We start from the raw sequence: 20748 nt of genomic DNA, 5'->3' as shown, positions 1-20748 counted from the left end.
GTTCAGATTCTGGTCCTGAAGTGAAATCCATGAAGAGATAAAGAAAAAGAAGCCTCTGCTTATTTATGAACTTGCTATTGAAATCTCATTCATTCATAATCACTTGGCTTTATATATATAATAACTCTTTCGATGTCAATGGAAACTTTAAAATTTTGTTATTTATAATTATAATATAGATTGACAGCCATAAATAAAAGGATAATTTATTTATTTAATCTATAAATTTTAATTAATATTATAATTTAATTTTTATATTTTTAAAATTAAATAACTTAATTTCTCATTATATTTTCATCAATATTTAAACCGTTAATTTAAGTATTTAAGTGAAAAAAAATAAATATATCATTTATTTAATTAAAAAAATTTATTATTTAGTCTTTAGATTTGTATTTATATTATAATTTAATTTCTATATTTTAAACAATGAACAATTTAGTCTTGATATTTGACACTTGCAAAAATTATTAGATTTTTTTTTCTTATTAACTTTGTTCTTATTAAATTTTTCTATGAATTCTTTTTACAAAACATAAACAATTAATTTATTTGATAACAAATAATTTCAATTGAAGGGAAACGTAGATTATGAACTAAATCATTCAATTTCCAAAATATATGAATCAAATTATGATATTGATCAAATCCCAGAAGCCAAATAGTAAATTCTCTTCAATTAAATAAATGATATCTTTGTCTTTTCATTTAAATTAACGAGAATATTAAATGGAATAACCTCTGATTCTGACGGAAATATAAGTGATTGACTAAATCATTTCATTTTCAACTTACAAAGACTATGTTGTAATATCGATCAAAACCTAAAAACTAAATAGTAAATTCTCCTAAATAAAAAATTAATTTTCTCCTCATATCTCTCATAATTTCATATTTTCTAATTAAAATTTATAAATTTCATATATTTACGATAACAATATATATACACACACACACTAAAGGGTAGCTAAGCTTACTTTTCCCATAAAAAAAAAAAAAAATACATAAAGCTCAAGACTCTATTTGGAAGGAAGTTGGAACTTGAACTTGCAACAATAAAGCTCAAAAGAATCACAATACTTATTCATTCTTAGTTTCCTTGCAGCAATAAGCTCATCCAACTGTTCAGGAATTAAAAAAGGTAAAGGGAAGAAAACCATAATCAGTGCAGATATGGTAAGCAGACAGCCAAATATATTTTCTTCACTATATATTTTGCATGTTTTCTTCTTGCTGCACGAGAGACTACTTGAACAAAGAAGATGGTTGGCAAAATATGAGAGATCTTCATTCTTTCTATGCTATAAAATTTTGCTGGTTTGATTTTTCGATGAAAAAGAAAAAAAAAGTCAGAAATAGGAAAATTCAGAGGTTACACTCATTTTCAATCATTTCACGAACTTCATTAATGACTATATGAGCTTTGTGACCGCCAATCACCTCAGACTGTTTCTTGCTATCTTTCCACAGCTGTAAGTGACACAGGAACTGTCATTAATATTATTTCCTCCAATTTTTTTAGATAAAAGAGACAGAGAGAAGGGCTTCAAAGCAAGCTAGACTACCCAAGTTCAGAACTTGATTAGCCCAAGTAGGATTTGTCTATAAATAAACAAGCCAATCAAGAGCGGTTGCTTGATTCAGTATCCTACTAATAGGTTATGTAACTAAAGTTTAACATGAGATGGGCTTTTGATAAAGAAGCTGGCAACAAGAGTGAGTTTGGGATTGAATAGCCCACTTCTAAGCCCTTCTCAGCCCTCATTTCATTTACAAGCCTAAAAACAGTATCTTTAAGACATCCAATGGAGATGGAAATTACCTGTATGGTAGGCATTTTCTGCAGAAGTTTTGTCGTCCACATTCATATGCATGAAAAGAAATAATCAAGTGCTGATTAGAAATAGAGAGATATGCATTAAACAAGCATGAAGTATAGGATTAACAAGATGAAAATGACTCTCACATCAGTAAAGACCAAAAAAAAAAGAAGGGTAAAGCATTTATAGAGTGTATTTTACGAAGATTGAAGTTATACATTGTAGCTGTGATTGTTGAATGGTTAGTACAAGCTACCTAGACTGTGGATATATTATATTCAACCAATAAATTTTGTTGATATTAAAAAGATTATAGTGACCATACAGGGAATCCAACACATTTCAATAGCAAACCAGTTAGTCTCAAAAAATATATACCTAGTAAATTATGCTATATAGAAAGAGGCAACAGGCCATTAACTTCAAGAAAGAAATTTCTGTAAGAAGGCATTAAATATGCAAGAGATACCAAGAAATTCCATACATCAAAAAGGGATCTTTAAAAGTGTGTGTGTGTGTGTGTGTGTGTGTGTGTGTGTGAGAGAGAGAGAGAGAGAGAGAGAGAGAGAGAGACTTAAATAAGCTACCCATTTTATGCACCAGAGTCCAAACAAAATCTAATTGGATTTCCATATTTTTTGCCAGTAATCCTACAGTTAAGGTTCTATTAAAAATTCATCTAAATTTCTTGTCAAAACCTAACATAGAGGTATGCTTATTTAACAACCACAAAAAGGATTTGGCATAATATATGAATTTTAAATGGCAATTTTTCCAAACCTACACAATAATTGTGTATGAATATCAAATTCTTAAAGCCAAAAAAGATAAATATGAATGTACATTGAGTTATATTCATGAATTCTTTGGTTACACCAGCAGAGGTCTTTATCTAATATGTTCAAGTTAGCTAAACTAAACTTTAATCCCAAATTCCCAATCTAATTGTAGTTGGTCACATGGATCCATTTTCTCCATTCAAATCTGTTTACGGCTTCATCTTTAGAAAGATCTACTGCTGTTACAATCCTTCTTTTCTACTTTATCCCATGTGAGCCAAAGCCTATCCCTTATCTTCCTGCCTCTTTCATGTTCAATAAGTTTGGCCTTCCTCCCTGCCTCTGGCTGTCATTTATTGCAGCCCCCCCGCTTTCTCCATGCTTGGAATTGGCTATACATGACCTTACCGAGTTTAGAATCATTGACGAGTGGAGTTAGAAAATTTGCAAATGCAAGTTATCTATTTAAAATGTAACCTTAGTTGAGAGTTTTAGTAATAGCAATTAGTCCAATATAGGAATTTGAATTTAGAAAAAGAGAGAAGAGTGTAACCCAAACATTACTAGATTTCAGCAAGAAGTTGGAGTTTTATGTAGTTAAGTAGGCTCCAAGAAGGAATGATTCCCTCTTCTATTCCTCTACAAAAGAATGCCTTTTCAACTATTAAGCTATAACCAAATATTAGAGGCTTTGACAGTTCAAATACAAAAATATAAAATTAGACAGCAAGACAATTACAGAAAACATAAACTATATGGAACTGTGAGACTTACAGTGACTCCTGCATAAGCAACAAGCTTATGGGGAACATTATTGACATCAACACAATAGAATCGCAATCTGCATGACATAATTGAATGAAAAAGAGAGGTATTATAATTCCAAAGCCAACTAGCCCAACATCATGTGTTCAGATCCATCCACAGTTGGCTGATACTTTTCATTCTTATTTATTTTGTTAACACAAATAGTAAAAAATATTTCATCCTTTATGTAATTGCAGAAGGAGAAACTTCTCGCCACGTGTGTGTGTGTGTGTGTGTGTGTGTGTGTGTGTGAGAGAGAGAGAGAGAGAGAGAGAGAGAGAGAGAGAGAAAGAGAGAGAGAGTCATTCTAGCAGTCATTGAAAGTATAGAATTCAAGAATGACAAAAAGGACATGAAACGTGGCCCCAAAAGAGGACACAAAACAGGAATCAAAGAGGCAACAGGACAGCTGACAAAGAAATATGTCATGTATAAAGATACCAAAAACATAAAAATACCAACACTTTCCCCATACCAGTTTTGCTTGCTACAAATGCCAGAATGGATCAAATTTTCCTAAGGTAGAATTTTCCATTTTTGAAGCACAAACATCAATAGGATTTGGATAACACTAGTTCATTTGATGCCTTAGTCCTGTTTAAGAGCCCTATTTTAGGATATACAATTGGTTACAAATTTCAACTCTTTAAAACAATTTGGCATTAGTTGAAGTTTCCATATGTTTAATGTGGCATAATCCTTTAATGATGCTATAGATGCAAAATTGAAAAACAAAGTATACCTTGGATAGTAATCAGCTGCCAACTTTTCCAATTGCGGTTTCAAATATATACATTTTCTGCACCAACTCGCCATCCTACAATTATAAATTACTTTGCTAAGCTTCACCAAAAGAGAGGGAAGGGAGCTTATTAATTGCTTCAATTCCAAAATACACAAAAGAGAATCCATTACTGTGAAAGTCCATCTATTCAACAATGCTATCAGCAACCAAATGCAACATTAAGGAAAGAGAAAACAAAATCGCAAATGCCATAACACTATTTTGGTGCTTCACCAAACAAGAGTTAGGGAAGAATTTGTCCTAGTTGATCAGAGATTTTTGTACACTGTAAAAACCATAACAACACTAGAATAGAGAATCCAGTTTCATCAAATAACCCAGTGACACCAAAATCTCACCAGTAATAACAAAACATTAAAATGAAACATCCTATCAAGACTAGAGGACTAAAAGTCTAACGAGTACCTTCCATTTCCCTCAAATTTTCAATAACATAGAAAAACCCAGGTGCAGAAATAGACCAAACATAGCGAAAATTTCACCACTTTAAACAAAACCCCCAATACATATCACCATCCAGAGAAAAAGAGAGTAAAATACCAAACAACAATAACCGATTCTTCAAGTTGCTGTGCTTCTGCTATGACCCGATCGAATTGGCTCTCGCTACAAATAGGTTCCAGCTCAACAGAAACAGGCGAGTCATCCAGCTCCTGCAAGGATCCTTCTCCGCTCCAAGCATTAATCACCTCGATTTCCCCTCCAAACACATGAAAAGTCCCGGGAAAATAAGAAGCCGCTAATTTTTTAGGTAAAGAAAGTGTTTTGAAGCTTGGGGATGACAGATTTTGGCATAAACTGAACAAGGAAACGTCGCGGGACAGATGAAAATGAAATGGGTTTGCTCTTGACGGTAAAATTCTGGTAGAGGAAGAGAACCGGATGGCTTCGGCCATGTTTTCTTGACAAGAAAAGGGAGAAGAAGAAATGCAGGTGATGAACTGAACAAATAGGGAGGTTAGTTAAACCCCAGAAGCAGCCAAAATTCGTTGTGAATGGATCCAAAAGATATTTAGCTGACAAAAATTCTAAGAACAATGCAACTGATTAGACTCTCTTCAGCGTCCACAACTCCAAAAATTGAGTTCATCTTGTACGAGGATAAGAGCTCAGGGCTCTGAAATATGCAAACTGGTTCCTTTTTGTCAAAATGATTTGATTTAATTGCTTACATTGAAGAGTATAAAAAAAATAAAATAAATAAAATAAAAAAGAAAAAAGAAAAAAGAAGGAGTGGTCTTTTTGCTAATTTTTATACCACATAAAATTTTATGTTGTTTTATTTTCATGTTAATATACATTATTATTATTATTATTAATTTTAATTTATATATTTTTTAAAATTTTAATATATAAAAATGATATAATGTATTGAAATTTTATTAATGATTATATATTTTAATATATTAATACAAATAATGAAGTAACTTACTTTATAATAATGGCTACTTATTACCATATTAAAAAGGTAACTATTAGATAAATTATAAATTATAAGTAAAATTAAAAAATTAATAACTTAATTATAATTTAAAAAATTAAATAATTAATTAATTAAAAATAAATAAAATTTAATAATGAATGTCACGCCGCCATATAATAAACAATGCCATGTAGTAATACCATAAAGTATAATGTTAAGTGATAATTTTTAATTAAATTTATTGATCTAAACAGTTGTAATATATAATTATTTTATAAATATAATTTTTAATTAATTTGATACTCTAAATTTAAATATTAAAAAACATTAATTACTAAATATAATTATCCTACATTATTATGCTTTCTATTTTTTAATTTAAAAAGGCCAATAATACTAAAATCAAGACTCATACTTTAAAATTTTTAAACACATTCACTGAAAATATAATTTCTTTTAAAATATTTGCTCCAAATTAGAACTAAGTATCAAGGGATATTTGAAGATTTATGAGAAATTAATAATTAAAAATTTTTAAACATGTCTAAATTAAAGATAATGCTTATCCATTAATTTTTAATTTTTTTTCAACAAAGAGAAAGATCAACATAAAATTTGTATCTTCTAAATAGTTATAATATATAATTACTAAATATAATTATTATCTATTATCATGATCTTTAATTTTTAATTTAAAAACATTAATGACAATAAAATCAAAATTCATATTCACTTTAAAGGAAAATTAAAATCATTTAGTGGAATATTTTTAAATATAGTGATTATAATTATAGTTAATATTTAATTATTGATAATTTGTTAACCCAAAATGTTTAATATTTTATTAAATTATAAAAAATTAGGACTTATTATTATTATTATAAACAAAGAATAACTTATTATCATTAAAAAAAAAAAAACTTATAGCCAGCAAGGCCATTAATTTGAAAGCAATTGCCAATTTATTTGGCCAAAGTTAATGGCTAATGCTTTAAAGTTTTAATATTTTAAATAGTAAAGTTAAAATTCTTTCAATTAAAAAATAATTTTTTTAATTAAAAATGATTAATGACCTAATTAAATCTGATTTAAATTTTCTCTATCACTTTCTTATAAATAGTTGATATCTTTTGTTATTTGACACATACCGAGCCTTTTTTTTTTTCACACCAAATCTTTTTCTTTCTTATCAAATCTTATTTCTTCATGTAATTACTCTAAACCTCTTTTAATTTGCTCTTTATTTTTATTGCTTCTTTTAAAAGTTATTAATCTCGAGTCACAAATCTTATTATTTTTAATTCTTATTTTACTTTTCTTACTCCATTAAACACAACAAAATTAAATTAAATTAATTTTTTTGTAAAAAAATAATTGAAGTGACATAAATTATGAATAAAATAATTAAATAAAAATTAATATTATATTACAGTCAATTAATATAAAGTCAACCTATATTCTTTATACAAAGTTACCCAAATACACAATCTACACTATTTTATGTAGTTAATGCAATTTTTTCCTAAAAAGTTATCTTTCAAGTTTTCATCATAAAGGGGTTAGCATTCATTTTTTCCCATTTCCTTTTTATTTGCTTCTTGCATTAAATTATTTTCTTGTTTTAGTTAAATAACTATATTTTTTTGTAGTCGAAAAATGTCAAAGATACATAAAAATATAATTATATCGAAAATTTGACTATAAATAAGTATAATTGGAAATATTACCTAAGCCAAATAAAAAAATAGAATGTATATAATAATTTGATCAATGAATCAAATGTTAAAATAGTTCAAATTTGTAATCTTATTAAATTAATTAGGTAGTAATTTAATGTTACCCAGTATATTTGATTGATAGCATTAGTAAATTTTAAATTATTTTTATAAATAAAATAATGTTACTATATTTTAAGTAAAGTAATTACATAAATTACCATTAATTTATGTATAAAAAGAATTAAAAAATATATTTTTTAAATAATTTTTCCATAAATTAATTTAAAAAGTTACTATATATATATATAGAGAGAGAGAGAGAGATAGCATGGGTATTCCACTGGTTATTTCTATACTATCTAGGATAATAAAAGGGCTTAAGATGTTTGACTAGAATTTATTTTATTTCATGAAAAATAACTTATTTATTAAAAATATTTTTACTGTGCAAAACATGAGAATTCCACTAGTTATTTCAACACTATCTAGGATAATAAAAGGGCTTAAGATGTGTGACTAGAATTTATCTTAGTTTTTATAATAAAAATTTTACTATGTCTTAAACTCTATTTATTTCTTAGAAAATAACTTATGTATTAAAAATATTTTTTGTGAAAAATATTATTTTAAAAAAATTTTTCATGAAAATATTTTTCGTTATTTGATTGTAATATTAAACTAATAATAATTGTTTGTATCATGTATATATAAGTGTTTTCATATTTTAATAAGATTATCAAAGTCTAAAAAATAAAAAATAGCTTCTCTTTTGAGGTAGTCATTTTTCTTATAAAATAATTTAATTTTCTCTTTGATTACCAAAATATTTTTCATTAACCCATTTTCTAGAGTGCTCCAATGCTAAAAAATGCCAAAAATATTTTTTACGAAACAAACAGTGCTTTAGATTTTATTTTTACTTTATGGATATATGAAACAAATAGAGTCTTAGATTTTATTTTTATTTTTATAGAATACCAATTTTGTCTGTTGTTTTGTGATTATAAATAATCAAATTTGTTTATTCGATTGGTTTGATTAAACATCAAACCGATAAAAAAATAAAAATCAAAATTAGAAGAATTATAAAATCAAACTAAATTATTTCAATTTGTTCTTTAGAAGAACAATAAACAACTGACACTTAATCAGATTATTGAACTTCTCTAATAAAGTGAAACTTGATCTTAATATGCTTTTCTCCACCATTAAATACTAGATTTTTTGAAATTGAAATTGTACAAATGTCATCACACATAATTTTGGTTGTCTCAACTTGTTTTTCCCTAAATCTTTCAATAATTTTCTTAACTAGATAGCCTGGTTTATAGCACTTCATCAATAATGTATTTTGCTTCTGTTGTGGATTGGGCTATGGTTTCTTGTTTTTTTGAGCTCCAAGTTGAAAAAAGAAAAAAAAAAGAACCTAGAGAGGATGAATACCCTGAGGTGCTTCTTGAATCATCAACATAACATCCCTAATCACTGTCAAAATAGCCTAATAACTTCAAGTCTCTTCTTGCTGACTTAGAAAATTGAACTCCACAAGCAATCGTCCCCTTGATGTACCTCAGTACTTCTTTAGCAACTAAAAATGCTATTCACTTGGTGAATGCATGAACCTAGAAAGTACACTAACAACAAAAAGTACATCAGGTCTGTCGACACCATATTTTGGCCGATCCCCAGAATTAATAAACTTTGAAACCGATCCCCAGTACTAAGTCTCCCTTTGACAGCTAACCACATTTCCGATCTCTCCTCACAAGGAATTGAATCAATGCTAAGTCCTCACATCAGTCAAAGCCTTACCGGTCTATTAAATCACTCACCGATCTCTCAAACCCATTGTCGAATCTCCTGACCAGTCAAGTATATTCCTGATCTCTGTTGACAAACGAAATTGAACCGACACTAGATCTTTGTTACCATTTTTTTCGCCGATCTCCCTTTCAAAAGTTTAAGAATAATCAAAGGTTCCGTTTTGGTTTAATGATGATCCCGATCTTAAATGTTCGAGCCAAATTTCTAATTTTAATTAAGTCCCGTTTAGCGTTGGTTCCCTACCGATCTCATGCTCATTGTGTTTTCCGATCTCTCCCACTTAGGTTAATAATCACTTTCAGTTATTTCAACATACTCAGACAATCAAGTGTTTAAATAATTTAGAAATTTTTCGATTACAACCATTCATCGAACAAAAGAGGCATTCCATTTCATTTCATTTCAAGAATTTGTACAAGTTATTCAGTTGGAGGATCACCCCCAGCCTGATCTACATTTTGTCCGTCCCCTCTCTCACCCTCAGCCTCCTCCTCACTCTCCTCACCTTCATCCTCGGGAGCCAGGTTGGCCATCCAGGAGAAGTCCTCCTCAGGGTAACGCTTCTTGAGCTCAGCCAGGAGATCTCTGTGAGCATTCACATAAGCGCCGACCACTCCAGTCACTATCTCTTCTTCTTTCACCTTGAGCTCCTCAGCAAGGTGAGCGAGTTGAGTAGCTTCATCGGCCCGGAGCGCTTGCACTTCTTCAAAAGCCTGAGCTTGCTCGGCCAGCTTGTCCTCATAGAACTTCATTCGCCCCTCAATTTGAGATATGTAGCCCTGAGCGGATGAAAGTTGAGATCAGAGGGAAGCTGCTTCATGACCCATCCTCTCGACCTCTTTACCAAGGCAATGCGCCTTCTCCCGTATGATGTGCTGGTTCACCAGGCACTCCACGTTCAGGCTCATGGATCGGGTCAAGATATCATCAAGGTTATCCGGAGACAGCCTATCCCGATCTTCTCGAAGACAGATAGAGGACGCCAAGACCTTGGCAAAACCAGGGTTTTCTCGAACCGTACGATTCTTCTCCAGTGAGTGGACTAAGACTTGGGCACCGTGGGAGATAGTTCTCACGTTAGGTTGAGAAGGACCCTCTTCTGCGTTCGAAGCAACTGGAGGAGGTAGAGGCGGCTCTTCCCGGCGAGGAGGGGATCAGACCACTTCTGCGATCACCAGTCCCGAAGGTTGAGACGAGCCTTCTTGTATTTCCCCGGGCTCATGCCTGGGTTTCTGCATTTCCTCAACTCGCTTCATCTCCCGTACCTTCCGGGAGATCTCCCTCTTTTGCTTCCGGCTCTCCTTGGAGGCTTCGCCACTTGCCATACCTGCACAAAGAAGAGGTCAGTGAGATCGCTAAGGTCCTGAGATCTGAGATGTAGAAAATACCGATGCCAAGGTCAGAGAGCTGAAGCCTGCGATCTTTGCCGGTGATCAATTCCATAGTCCAATGGTGCAGCTCGGCGGTCACTGCATCCAAGTGAGAGAACTTCTCTCTGGACGCCTGCTCCTTCAACTCCATCACCATTGCGCCCTCTTCCCTATTCAACATGAGACGCTTCGGAATTAAGGGGCCTTGGTGTAGCCAGCTACGAGGGAAACCCTCAAAGCCGTTCGGAATTTTGCTCCTTATAATGAAGAAGCGGTTCTTCCAGTTTTTCAGGGAGGAAGGCAGATCGATGAAGAGCCCGCAATGTGGCTCCGCCTGGAAAAACCAGTACTTGTCGTCCTTTCGACGAGTTAACCTATGCAATTCGGCGAATACTTTAGGCGTAGGGCGGAATCCCTTAGCTCGGCAGAGGCCTCGGAAGGCTACTAAGATTCGCCACGAGTTCGGGTGAACTTGAGCTATACACACTTGGAAAAATTTTAAGACTTCCTTAAAGAAGTCGTCAAGAGGGAACCGCAGCCCGGCTTTCAACTGTTCTTCGTATACCATAATCATGTCGTTCTCTTCGAAGAAATGATCGGCCCGGAGATCGCCGTGACACCGGATAAGTTCATATGAATCGGGCTCAATGTTGTACTCCTGGCTGAATGACTGCAGATCGGTTTCTTGAAGGACCGATGGCAGCTCGTCCATGGGAAGATTCTCTCTCCTTGAAGAAGGCGCATGCCTTGATGACGTCACTTGTTCCCGAGCTGGAACGGAGACTTTAGGAGGTCCAGGTCGCGCCCTTGGCCCGACCACCTCTACTTCATCAGATGACCACGAGAACTGGATGGAAGGAGGGCTCGCCGCTCTCTGACCTTCGGCGCCGCTCATTTTCAAAGGAAATAAAGAATTTGAACTAAAAGAAGGATCAAAACCCTTACCAGAGCTTGATCGGAGTCGGAAGAGCTTGAGAAAACGAGAGAATTTTGAAGTTGTTCGTGAGAAGCTGAAAATGACACAAGAGAGCAAATGGCTAACCCCCGCCCCTATTTATACTCGTCCGAGCATTTAATGCTCACGGCATCCCAGGCGGTGCATCGGTCAGCGAGATCTGCCAGCTGTTTCTGACACATCTCATGAATATTCTGGAAATTCCATAAAGAGATCGGCTAATTAGAGATCGACAGATTAAGATAAATCTTTTGAATTGCGGATCGGTTTAGGGTCATTTAAATTAAAGGTCAGATCGGGTAAATACTTCAGAGATCGGGAAATAATTAATGCAATAATAATAAGATGATAATTGACAAAATAAAATCTTTATTTCCAAAAGATCGGATTACATCATTTGGGCGATCTCTAGGGATCGGATTACACTAAAATTGGATTACATCTCGGTGATCTCTAGAGATCGGATTACATTGAAAATAAAATACATCATTTGGGCGATCTCAGAGACCGGTGGAACATCCCATCTAAAGGGCCTATGTCAAAGCCAACATTGTGACTGATCCAAAGGATGTCATTGACCGGAACCGAGCCGCTGTCGGAACACCCAATGTGGAGGAAAGCCGCTGTCGGAACACCCAATGTGGTGAGAAGCCGAATAAACTTGGAAGAGCAACCGCCAAGGTTCGGCGAGACATTAGTAGTCTTCTCGGCCGAAATCGGTTCGCCGATTATACCGGTCGAACGACTCGAGATCGGCACGATCAAGGTCCGCGATCCAGATCGGTTAATTGGTCCAGTTCTCTCACCATCATCAGATAAGGTTATCACGATTATTCGAGCACCGGGGTCGTAAATTTTCAGTCGGGGAATAAAGAGGTCCATCGAAAAGGGATCAACAGCCACAATCATAGCCGGAACTTCTGCCGAAGCAGCTAGAACTGGAAAGTAAGAAGGAAGAGAGGAAAATCGAATGAGGAAAGTCTCTTCTGTCAGGGGTATATATAGGGGAAAATCGGGCATTTATTGCTAAGCAGAAAACGAAGCGGACGCTTCAGGAATCGAGGGGAATTAATGCTTTGACCGGACCGGGCCTGATCAAGGGAAATATTGGAATAATAGAGATCGGAAGAGGGGAGACCGGTATGAAAGATCGGAGAAGGATCATGTTAAGAAGATCGGAAAGGAAGAGAGAGCAGAAAACAAAAAGAATAAGGCGCCTACTGCTGTCGTCATAATCAGAGCCGAGGTAGTTAAAGCGATGCAGGAGAAATCTCAACCGCACGCCCCAGAATCGCCCGTATTACTGACAGGTGCCAGAATATGTCATGACAGTGTTGTACCGTCCAATCTCCACCGTTGATCCAAGTTGTAAGGACGAGCCCAGGGCCCTTGGATCAAAGAAGAAGACGACAAAACCAGCGCCTTTCACTCCTAACCCTTGGATCGCCCCGGACAAGAGAATTTGGGACCGTCAAATTAGAGGAGGAAGAAGACAAATATTCTGAAGTGGATCTCGGCCGTCTATTCTGATTCTCTTTAATTCTTGAGCTTAGGATTATGTCCTTTGAAATCTTGACCCTCCATCTCCCTCAAGATAGATCCTGACTCTTCAAGGGGAACACCCGGTCCCTATAAATACCTGCATGAAAAACTGTTTAGGGGGGGACGAACAAAAAAGAAGGAAGTTACTATAGCGGAAGAACTCTGAAATTTAATTCAGATCGTTACTCTGCTTTCATAAGAAGAACTTTCGAAACCAGTTTTCTGAAGTGTTTTCTTCAAAAGATTTTGAACACTGAAACTTTCCATTTTCAGCTCGTTCATCATCCCTCAGCGTTCACATTTTTCAGTTCCTTGTTATCCTTATTTTCACTTCCATCGTCCATGCTCAATCTCAGTTAAACTCGGGTACAATTCTGACTCGATTGCATTTAGTGAAGCACTCTTTGTTCCAAGGCGAACCTTAGTCTCCCGGCTATCAACTTCCAATCTTATTGCGTTTTGTGATTCTCGGTTAGTTCACTAGAATCGACTCCTTACAGGTCAGTATTCATGTTGCCATTTTATTAAGTTTAGTTCTTGTTTTACGCATTTCCATTCTTCTTTCTTTATGTATGTTATTTTCTTTTAAGTTCATATCACGCTGGAAAGATACAGAGAAAGGTTGTGCTCTAGTTTATTTCCGTGTCGATACCTTTGTTAATCTTTATTATTTCTGAGCGTAAGTCATCTAGTTCCAAGCGATACATAAGCAGTTGGATGAGATGTAGGTAACGGCAACTTAAGAGTCCTTTTGAAAAAATGAAAGGTCTGAATAATAAGCCTAGAAAATGGTAAAGCTGAGTCACTAGAATAACTCAATAGGTCATAGGGCAAGACGTCATAAGACAAGAGTAAAACCAAACCCCGGATAACTAAATGGAATAGATCGGCTACCAAAAATGCTGGTAAGGCGACCATATTGGAAGGTCGGAGGATTCGGTTTGGCATCCCCTGCCCAGTCCTAAGGTACCAATAAGTTAAAAAGGTCTTGTGCAGACCCCCTGACACCTTTGAACGTTAGAACCCTTAGCCTTAGGCCCTCTCGATAGGTAAAATTTAGAGAGATCGGAAAAATCCTTATCCGACTACCATATAATTAAAAGAGGTCGGAGGAGAGTTCTTATCCGATTCTCAATCTAAAATTTTAACAAATATTTTAAAAGGAGATCAGAGGAGAGTTCTTATCCGGTTCTCAAGCTTAAAAATTTGAATAAACATTAAAAGAGATCGGAGGAGAGTTCTTATCCGGTTCTCAAGCTTAAAAATTTTAATAAACATTAAAAGAGATCGGAGGAGAGTTCTTATCCGGTTCTCAAGCTTAAAAATTTTAATAAATATTTAAAAGAGATCGGAGGAGAGTTCTTATCCGGTTCTCAAGCTTAAAAATTTTAATAAACATTAAAAGAGATCGGAGGAGAGTTCTTATCCGGTTCTCAAGCTTAAAAATTTTAATAAATATTAAAAGAGATCGGAGGAGAGTTCTTATCCGTTTCTCAAGCTTAAAATTTTTAATAAACATTAAAAGAGATCGGAGGAGAGTTCTTATCCGGTTCTCAAGCTTAAAAATTTTAATAAATATTAAAAGAGATCGGAGGAGAGTTCTTATCCGGTTCTCAAGCTTAAAAATTTTAAAAGAGATCGGAGGAGAGTTCTTGTCCGGTTCTCAATCTAAAAGTTAAATAAATATTCAAAAGAAATCGGAGGAGAGTTCTCATCCAATTTCAAAAATTGGATTCTAATAAAATAACCCTTCAAACAAAACTAATATACAACAGTAACTCACTAAGGTTATCTCATTTACTTATGTATCTGGGTAATCTGAACTTAGTGAAAAATTAAATATTCCTTTTTGTTAAAAGGATTAACATTTCCATTCAAGCCCTCCTAACTAATTTGTAAAGAATGCAAAGTTAAATCTACTTACCCTTATCAAGGGACGAGGTGGGGTGCCTAACACCTTCCCCACCCGTTTACGGACCCTGAACTTAGAATCTCTGTTTTGAAGTGGTTTTATTTCATTTTGTCTTCACAAATGGTTTTCTTTAGTTTCCCTCAAAACTAAGGTGGCGACTCCTCATTCTTTTCCACTTTGGTGAGGGTTCGTTCAGGCGACCGCAAAATCCCTTGCGACAGCTTTGACTGGAGTGGCCGGCGCTTATGTGAATGCTCACAGAGATCTCCTGGCTGAGCTCAAGAAGCGTTACCCTGAGGAGGACTTCTCCTGGATGGCCAACTTGGCTCCCGAGGATGAAGGTGAGGAGAGTGAGGAGGAGGCTGAGGGTGAGAGAGGGGACGGACAAAATGTAAATCAGGCTGGGGGTGATCCTCCAGCTGAATAACTTGTACAAATTCTTGAAATGAAATGAAATGGAATGCCTCTTTTGTTCGATGAATGGTTGTGATCGAAAAATTTCTAAATTATTTAAACACTTGATTTTCTGAGTATGTTGAAATAACTGAAAGTGATTATTAACCTAAGTGGGAGAGATCGGAAAACACAATGAGCATGAGATTGGTAGGGAACCAACGCTAAACGGGACTTGATTAAAATTAGAAATTTGGCTCGAACATTTAAGATCGGGATCATCATTAAACCGGAACGGAACCTTTGATTATTCTTAAACTTTTGAAAGGGAGATCGGCGAAAAAAATGGTAACAAAGATCTAGTGTCGGTTCAATTTCGTTTGTCAACAGAGATCAGGAATATACTTGACTGGTCAGGAGATTCGACAATGGGTTTGAGAGATCGGTGAGTGATTTAATAGACCGGTAAGGCTTTGACTGATGTGAGGACTTAGCATTGATTCAATTCCTTGTGAGGAGAGATCGGAAATGTGGTTAGCTGTCAAAGGGAGACTTAGTACTGGGAATCGGTTTCAAAGTTTATTAATTCTGGGGATCGGCCAAAATATGGTGTCGACAGCTGCCCCTCTTTACATAATTTATATTAAAGGGAAAAATTTTCCCGTGTAGGAATTATGTAAAGATTCAGACCCATATTTTGGATGATTAGGTGTTCGAAGTTAGGGAACTAAAGCATACCTAAGTTAGTGACCTAGAGATCGGCAACAGAAGTTAAAATACTAGAAAATTATAATCAACTTGGATCAAGGAACTAGAGGTTGATAACAGGAAATTTAAATTGCATGAAATTAAAATCAACTTAGATCAAGGAACCAGAGGTTGATAACAGGAAATTTAAATGCATGAAATTAAAATCAACTTAGATCAAGGAACCAGAGGTTGATAACAGGAAATGTAAATTGCAGGAAATTAAAATCAACTTAGATCAATGAACCAGAGGTTGATAACAGGAAATATAAATTGCATGAAATTAAAATCAACTTAGATCAAGGAACCAGAGGTTGATAACAGGAAATTTAAATTGCAGGAAATTAAAATCAACTTAGATCAAGGAACCAGAGGTTGATAACAGGAAATGTAAATTGCAGGAAATTAAAATCAACTTAGATCAAGGAACCAGAGGTTGATAACAGGAAATGTAAATTGCAGGAAATTAAAATCAACTTAGATCAAGGAACCAGAGGTTGATAACAGGAAATGTAAATTGCATGAAATTAAAATCAACTTAGATCAAGGAACCAGAAGTTGATAACAGGAAATTTAAATTGCAGGAAATTAAAATCAACTTAGATCAAGGAACCAGAGGTTAATAACAAGAAATGTAAATTGCAGGAAATTAAAATCAACTTAGATCAAGGAACCAGAGGTTGATAATAGGAAATGTAAATTGCAAGAAATTAAAATCAACTTAGATCAAGGAACCAGAGGTTGATAACAGGAAATGTAAATTGCATGAAATTAAAATCAACTTAGATCAAGGAACCAGAGGTTGATAACAGGAAATTTAAATTGCAGGAAATTAAAATCAACTTAGATCAAGGAACCAGAGGTTGATAACAGGAAATGTAAATTGCAGGAAATTAAAATCAACTTAGATCAAGGAATCAGAGGTTAATAACAGGAAATGTAAATTGCATGAAATTAAAATCAACTTAGATCAAGGAACCAGAGGTTGATAACAGGAAATGTAAATGCATGAAATTAAAATCAACTTAGATCAAGGAACCAGAGGTTGATAACAGGAAATATAAATTGCATGAAATTAAAATCAACTTAGATCAAGGAACCAGAGGTTGATAACAGGAAATTTAAATTGTATGAAATTAAAATCAACTTAGATCAAGGAACCAGAGGTTGATAACAGGAAATGTAAATTGCATGAAATTAAAATCAACTTAGATCAAGGAACCAGAGGTTTATAACAGGAAATGTAAATTGCATGAAATTAAAATCAACTTAGATCAAGGAACCAGATGTTGATAACAGGAAATGTAAATACATGAAAATAAAATCAACTTAGATCAAGGAACCAGAGGTTGATAACAGGAAATTTAAATTGCAGGAAATTAAAATCAACTTAGATCAAGGAACCAGAGGTTGATAACAGGAAATGTAAATTGCAGGAAATTAAAATCAACTTAGATCAAGGAACCAGAGGTTGATAACAGGAAATGTAAATTGCATGAAATTAAAATCAACTTAGATCAAGGAACCAGAGGTTGATAACAAGAAATTTAAATTGCAGGAAATTAAAATCAACTTAGATCAAGGAACCAGAGGTTGATAACAGAAAATTTAAATTGCACTTACAAAGCAAGCCTAATCCGGACACAAGAAGTTCTTCCCCAATGAAGTGTACTTAACAGAATCCCGAAGGCCAATGATGAATGGAGGACGAGTTGCAAGACTTGACCTATGGCCTCATTTCTTCCAATGCCCCATTTCTGTTTTTTTGACTTTCTCCCAAAAAGTGTCCTTGCGGGTTTTCACTTCCCCTTCGTCTATATAACTAGAAGCGCCCTTCCGGGTTTTCACCTCTAGTTTTTTTTTTTTTTTTTTTTTTTTTTGCTCGCTCTTTTCAGGACGCCCTTCCGGGTTTTCATCCTTCACTCATTTTACAGAAAGCGCCCTTTGGGGTTTTCACCTCCTTTCACACATTTTGCTAGGAGCGCCCTTTCGGATTTTTACTCCTACCCCTCTTTTCTTCCAGGTCATTTCCTGCAAATCTCATAGTAAAGTACATGAGGTTATCAATTGTTAAATCTTAATCTTATGGCAAAAAAAATTTAACAGATTAATAGCGCATTAAATAACGAGATTGCAGAAAGATAATGTTAAAGAGTGGGTACAAAGGGAAGATAAAAGCATAGAGAACGAAATGTGACTTTATTATAGCTTTAATAAAAACAAAGATAGAGTTTCAAAGGAAAAGGGTACAATGATAGATCTCACATATTCCTTGTGGCTGGCTTTGAAATCCCTTAACTGCCATTATTTCAAGTTCTCTGAAGCCTCATATCGTGACGGTTTCTTCTCCATCCTCGGTTTCATGCCCCATTCCTTATTTCTCCATTTTGGTTCTTGGGACTCCCTTTTTTTTTTGCTCACTCTTTCAGGACGCCCTTCCGGGTTTTCATCCTTCACTCATCTTACAGAAAGCGCCCCTTCGGGGTTTTCGCCTTCTTTCACACATTTTGCTGGGAGCGCCCTTTCGGGTTTTCACTCCTACCCCTTTGTGTTTTTTTTTTTTTTTAGGCATAGTATCTCTTGATGGTGTCAGCATTCACAGGTCTTGGCAATTTTTCACTGTCCATGTGGGTCAAGATCAAGGCTCCTCCAGAAAATGCCTTTTTAACCACATAGGGTCCCTCGTAGGTTGGTGACCACTTACCCCGGGGATCATTTTGATTCGACAGCACTTTCTTCAGAATCAGGTCCCCGGGTTGGAATTCGCGTGGGCGAACGCTTTTGTCAAATGCCCTAGCCATTCTCTTATGGTATAATTGCCCATGACATGCTGCTGTTAACCTTTTCTCGTCTAGCAAGTTTAGCTGATCCAACCTTGACTGGATCCATTCTGACTCATCAATCCTCGATTCCTTCAGAATCCTTAGGGAAGGAATTTCAACTTCAATAGGTAATATTGCTTCCATCCCGTAAACCAGTGAATACGGAGTTGCACCAGTGGAGGTCCTTACAAAAGTCCGATACGCGTGAAGAGCGTAGGGTAGCATATCATGCCAATCTTTATACGTGACTGTCATTTTCCGGATTATTCTTTTGAGATTTTTGTTTGCGGCTTCCACTGCTCCATTCATATGGGGACGGTATGGGGAGGAATTGATATGTCGGATCTTGTATTGATCACACAATTTCTGAATCTTCGGACCATTCAGATTCTTGGCGTTATCAGTGACGATTTCATTGGGGAGACCATGCCGGCAGAGGATATTGTTTCTGAGGAATTTGAGAAACGTGTTCTGTGTAATATGGGCATATGACGTGGCTTCGACCCATTTAGAAAAATGGTCAATAGCTACCAGGATAAATCTGTGCCCATTGGATGCCTTAGGGTTGATGGGACCAATCACGTCGATGCCCTACATTGCGAAAGGCCATGGTGAGACGAGGTTGAACAATTTGTGAGGTGGAACATTTATCGGATCTGCGTAGATCTGACACTTATGGCATTTTCGAAAATATTCGATGCAGTCTTTTTCCATGGTGGTCCAGAAATATCCCCGTCGCATGATTTGCTTAGCCATCATATGTCCATTAGTATGGGTGGCACAGTTTCCCTCATGAGTCTCAAAAAGGATTCTCTTCGCCTCTTTTGCATCCACGCATCTCAACAATTCACCGTTGGAGCTCCTCTTGTATAGGGTCTCTCCATTGGGGAAGTATCCCAATGCTAATCTCCGAATCATCCTCTTTTCGTTTTTGCTTGCCCCCGAAGGGAATTCTCTGGTTTTGCAGTAGACCAGGATGTCATGATACCAAGGTTTACCATCAGGTTCTTCTTCAATCATGAAGCAATAAGCTGGCTCATTCCTTGTCTTAATCTTCAATATCTGAGTCATCTGCCCTTTTTCGATTTGAGCCATAACAGCTAGAGTAGCTAAGGCATTAGCAAATTGATTTTTGTCTCTGCTAAGATGAGTGAAAGAGATTTCTTCGAATTTCTTAATCAGCTCCAGTAAGTACTTCTGATACGGGATTAGCTTAGGATCCTTAGTTTGCCATTCTCCCTTGACTTGATAAATGATCAGGGCTGAGTCTTCATATACCTTCAACTTCCTGATTTTCATTTCGATGGCAGCCTGTAGACCCATCACACAAGCTTCGTATTCCGCGATATTGTTGGTGCAGTCAAATCTCAACTTGATAGCTATCGGAAAGTGTTTTCCATCCGGGGATATCAACACAGCTCCGATTCCATTACCGGACAAATTGACAGCTCCGTCGAAATACATTTCCCATACATCGGCTAGCCCCTCTTCTTCGCAGTCTACTTCATTAATATGCTCATCAGGGAACTCAAAATCCAGGGTTTCATAATCCTGGATAGGATTTTCTGCTAGAAGGTCAGCGATCACGCTACCTTTCACCGCCTTCCGGGTCATATAGACTATGTCATATTGGGAGAGTATGACCTGCCACTTGGCTATCCTGCCTGGCACGAATGGGCTTTCGAATACATATTTGATAGGATCCATCCTGGAGATGAGCCATGTCTTATGATTCAACATGTAGTGCTTGAGGCGGTTTGCCGTCCAGGCTAACGCGTAGCAAGTCTTCTCTAAGAAAGAGTACCTTGACTCACAATCATTGAACTTTTTA

The 20748-nt window shown here is 35.4% G+C and overlaps 1 protein-coding gene across 3 annotated transcripts; it reads right to left on the bottom strand.

Annotated features, from left to right (window-relative positions):
* Window positions 1–1056: 1056 nt before the first annotated feature.
* LOC110659090 (thioredoxin-like 3-2, chloroplastic) lies at window positions 1057–5373 on the bottom strand. Of its 3 annotated transcripts, XM_021816930.2 has the most exons (5): window positions 4752–5371; window positions 4149–4223; window positions 3374–3440; window positions 1823–1840; window positions 1057–1470 (listed from the first exon to the last, which is right to left on the bottom strand). In XM_021816930.2, exons 1-5 carry the CDS (start codon window positions 5105–5107, stop codon window positions 1366–1368), a joined length of 621 nt encoding a protein of 206 aa, XP_021672622.2. In that variant the 5' UTR covers window positions 5108–5371; the 3' UTR covers window positions 1057–1365. The 3 variants fall into 3 exon arrangements, with proteins under 3 accessions (XP_021672622.2, XP_021672623.2, XP_021672624.2); XM_021816931.2 differs by lacking the exon at window positions 1057–1470 and having other exon boundaries at window positions 1819–3002; window positions 4752–5373; XM_021816932.2 differs by lacking the exon at window positions 1057–1470 and having other exon boundaries at window positions 1819–2991; window positions 4752–5373.
* Window positions 5374–20748: the final 15375 nt, after the last annotated feature.

The sequence above is a fragment of the Hevea brasiliensis genome, chromosome 14, assembly GCF_030052815.1.
Source record: "Hevea brasiliensis isolate MT/VB/25A 57/8 chromosome 14, ASM3005281v1, whole genome shotgun sequence".
In the NCBI taxonomy this organism is placed as follows: Eukaryota; Viridiplantae; Streptophyta; class Magnoliopsida; order Malpighiales; family Euphorbiaceae; genus Hevea; species Hevea brasiliensis.
The sequence above is the reverse complement of the archived record's forward strand: the minus strand, read 5'-3'. Positions and strand labels throughout refer to the sequence as shown.

Excerpts from the sequence above, each read along its gene's own strand:
- LOC110659090 (XM_021816930.2), bottom strand. The coding sequence starts at position 5,107 with ATGGCCGAAGCCATCCGGTTCTCTTCCTCTACCAGAATTTTACCGTCA. Across the intron at positions 4,224-4,751 it reads GAATCGGTTATTGTTGTTTG|GATGGCGAGTTGGTGCAGAA; the intron begins GTATTTTACTCT and ends TTATAATTGTAG. Across the intron at positions 3,441-4,148 it reads GCAGCTGATTACTATCCAAG|ATTGCGATTCTATTGTGTTG; the intron begins GTATACTTTGTT and ends TATGTCATGCAG.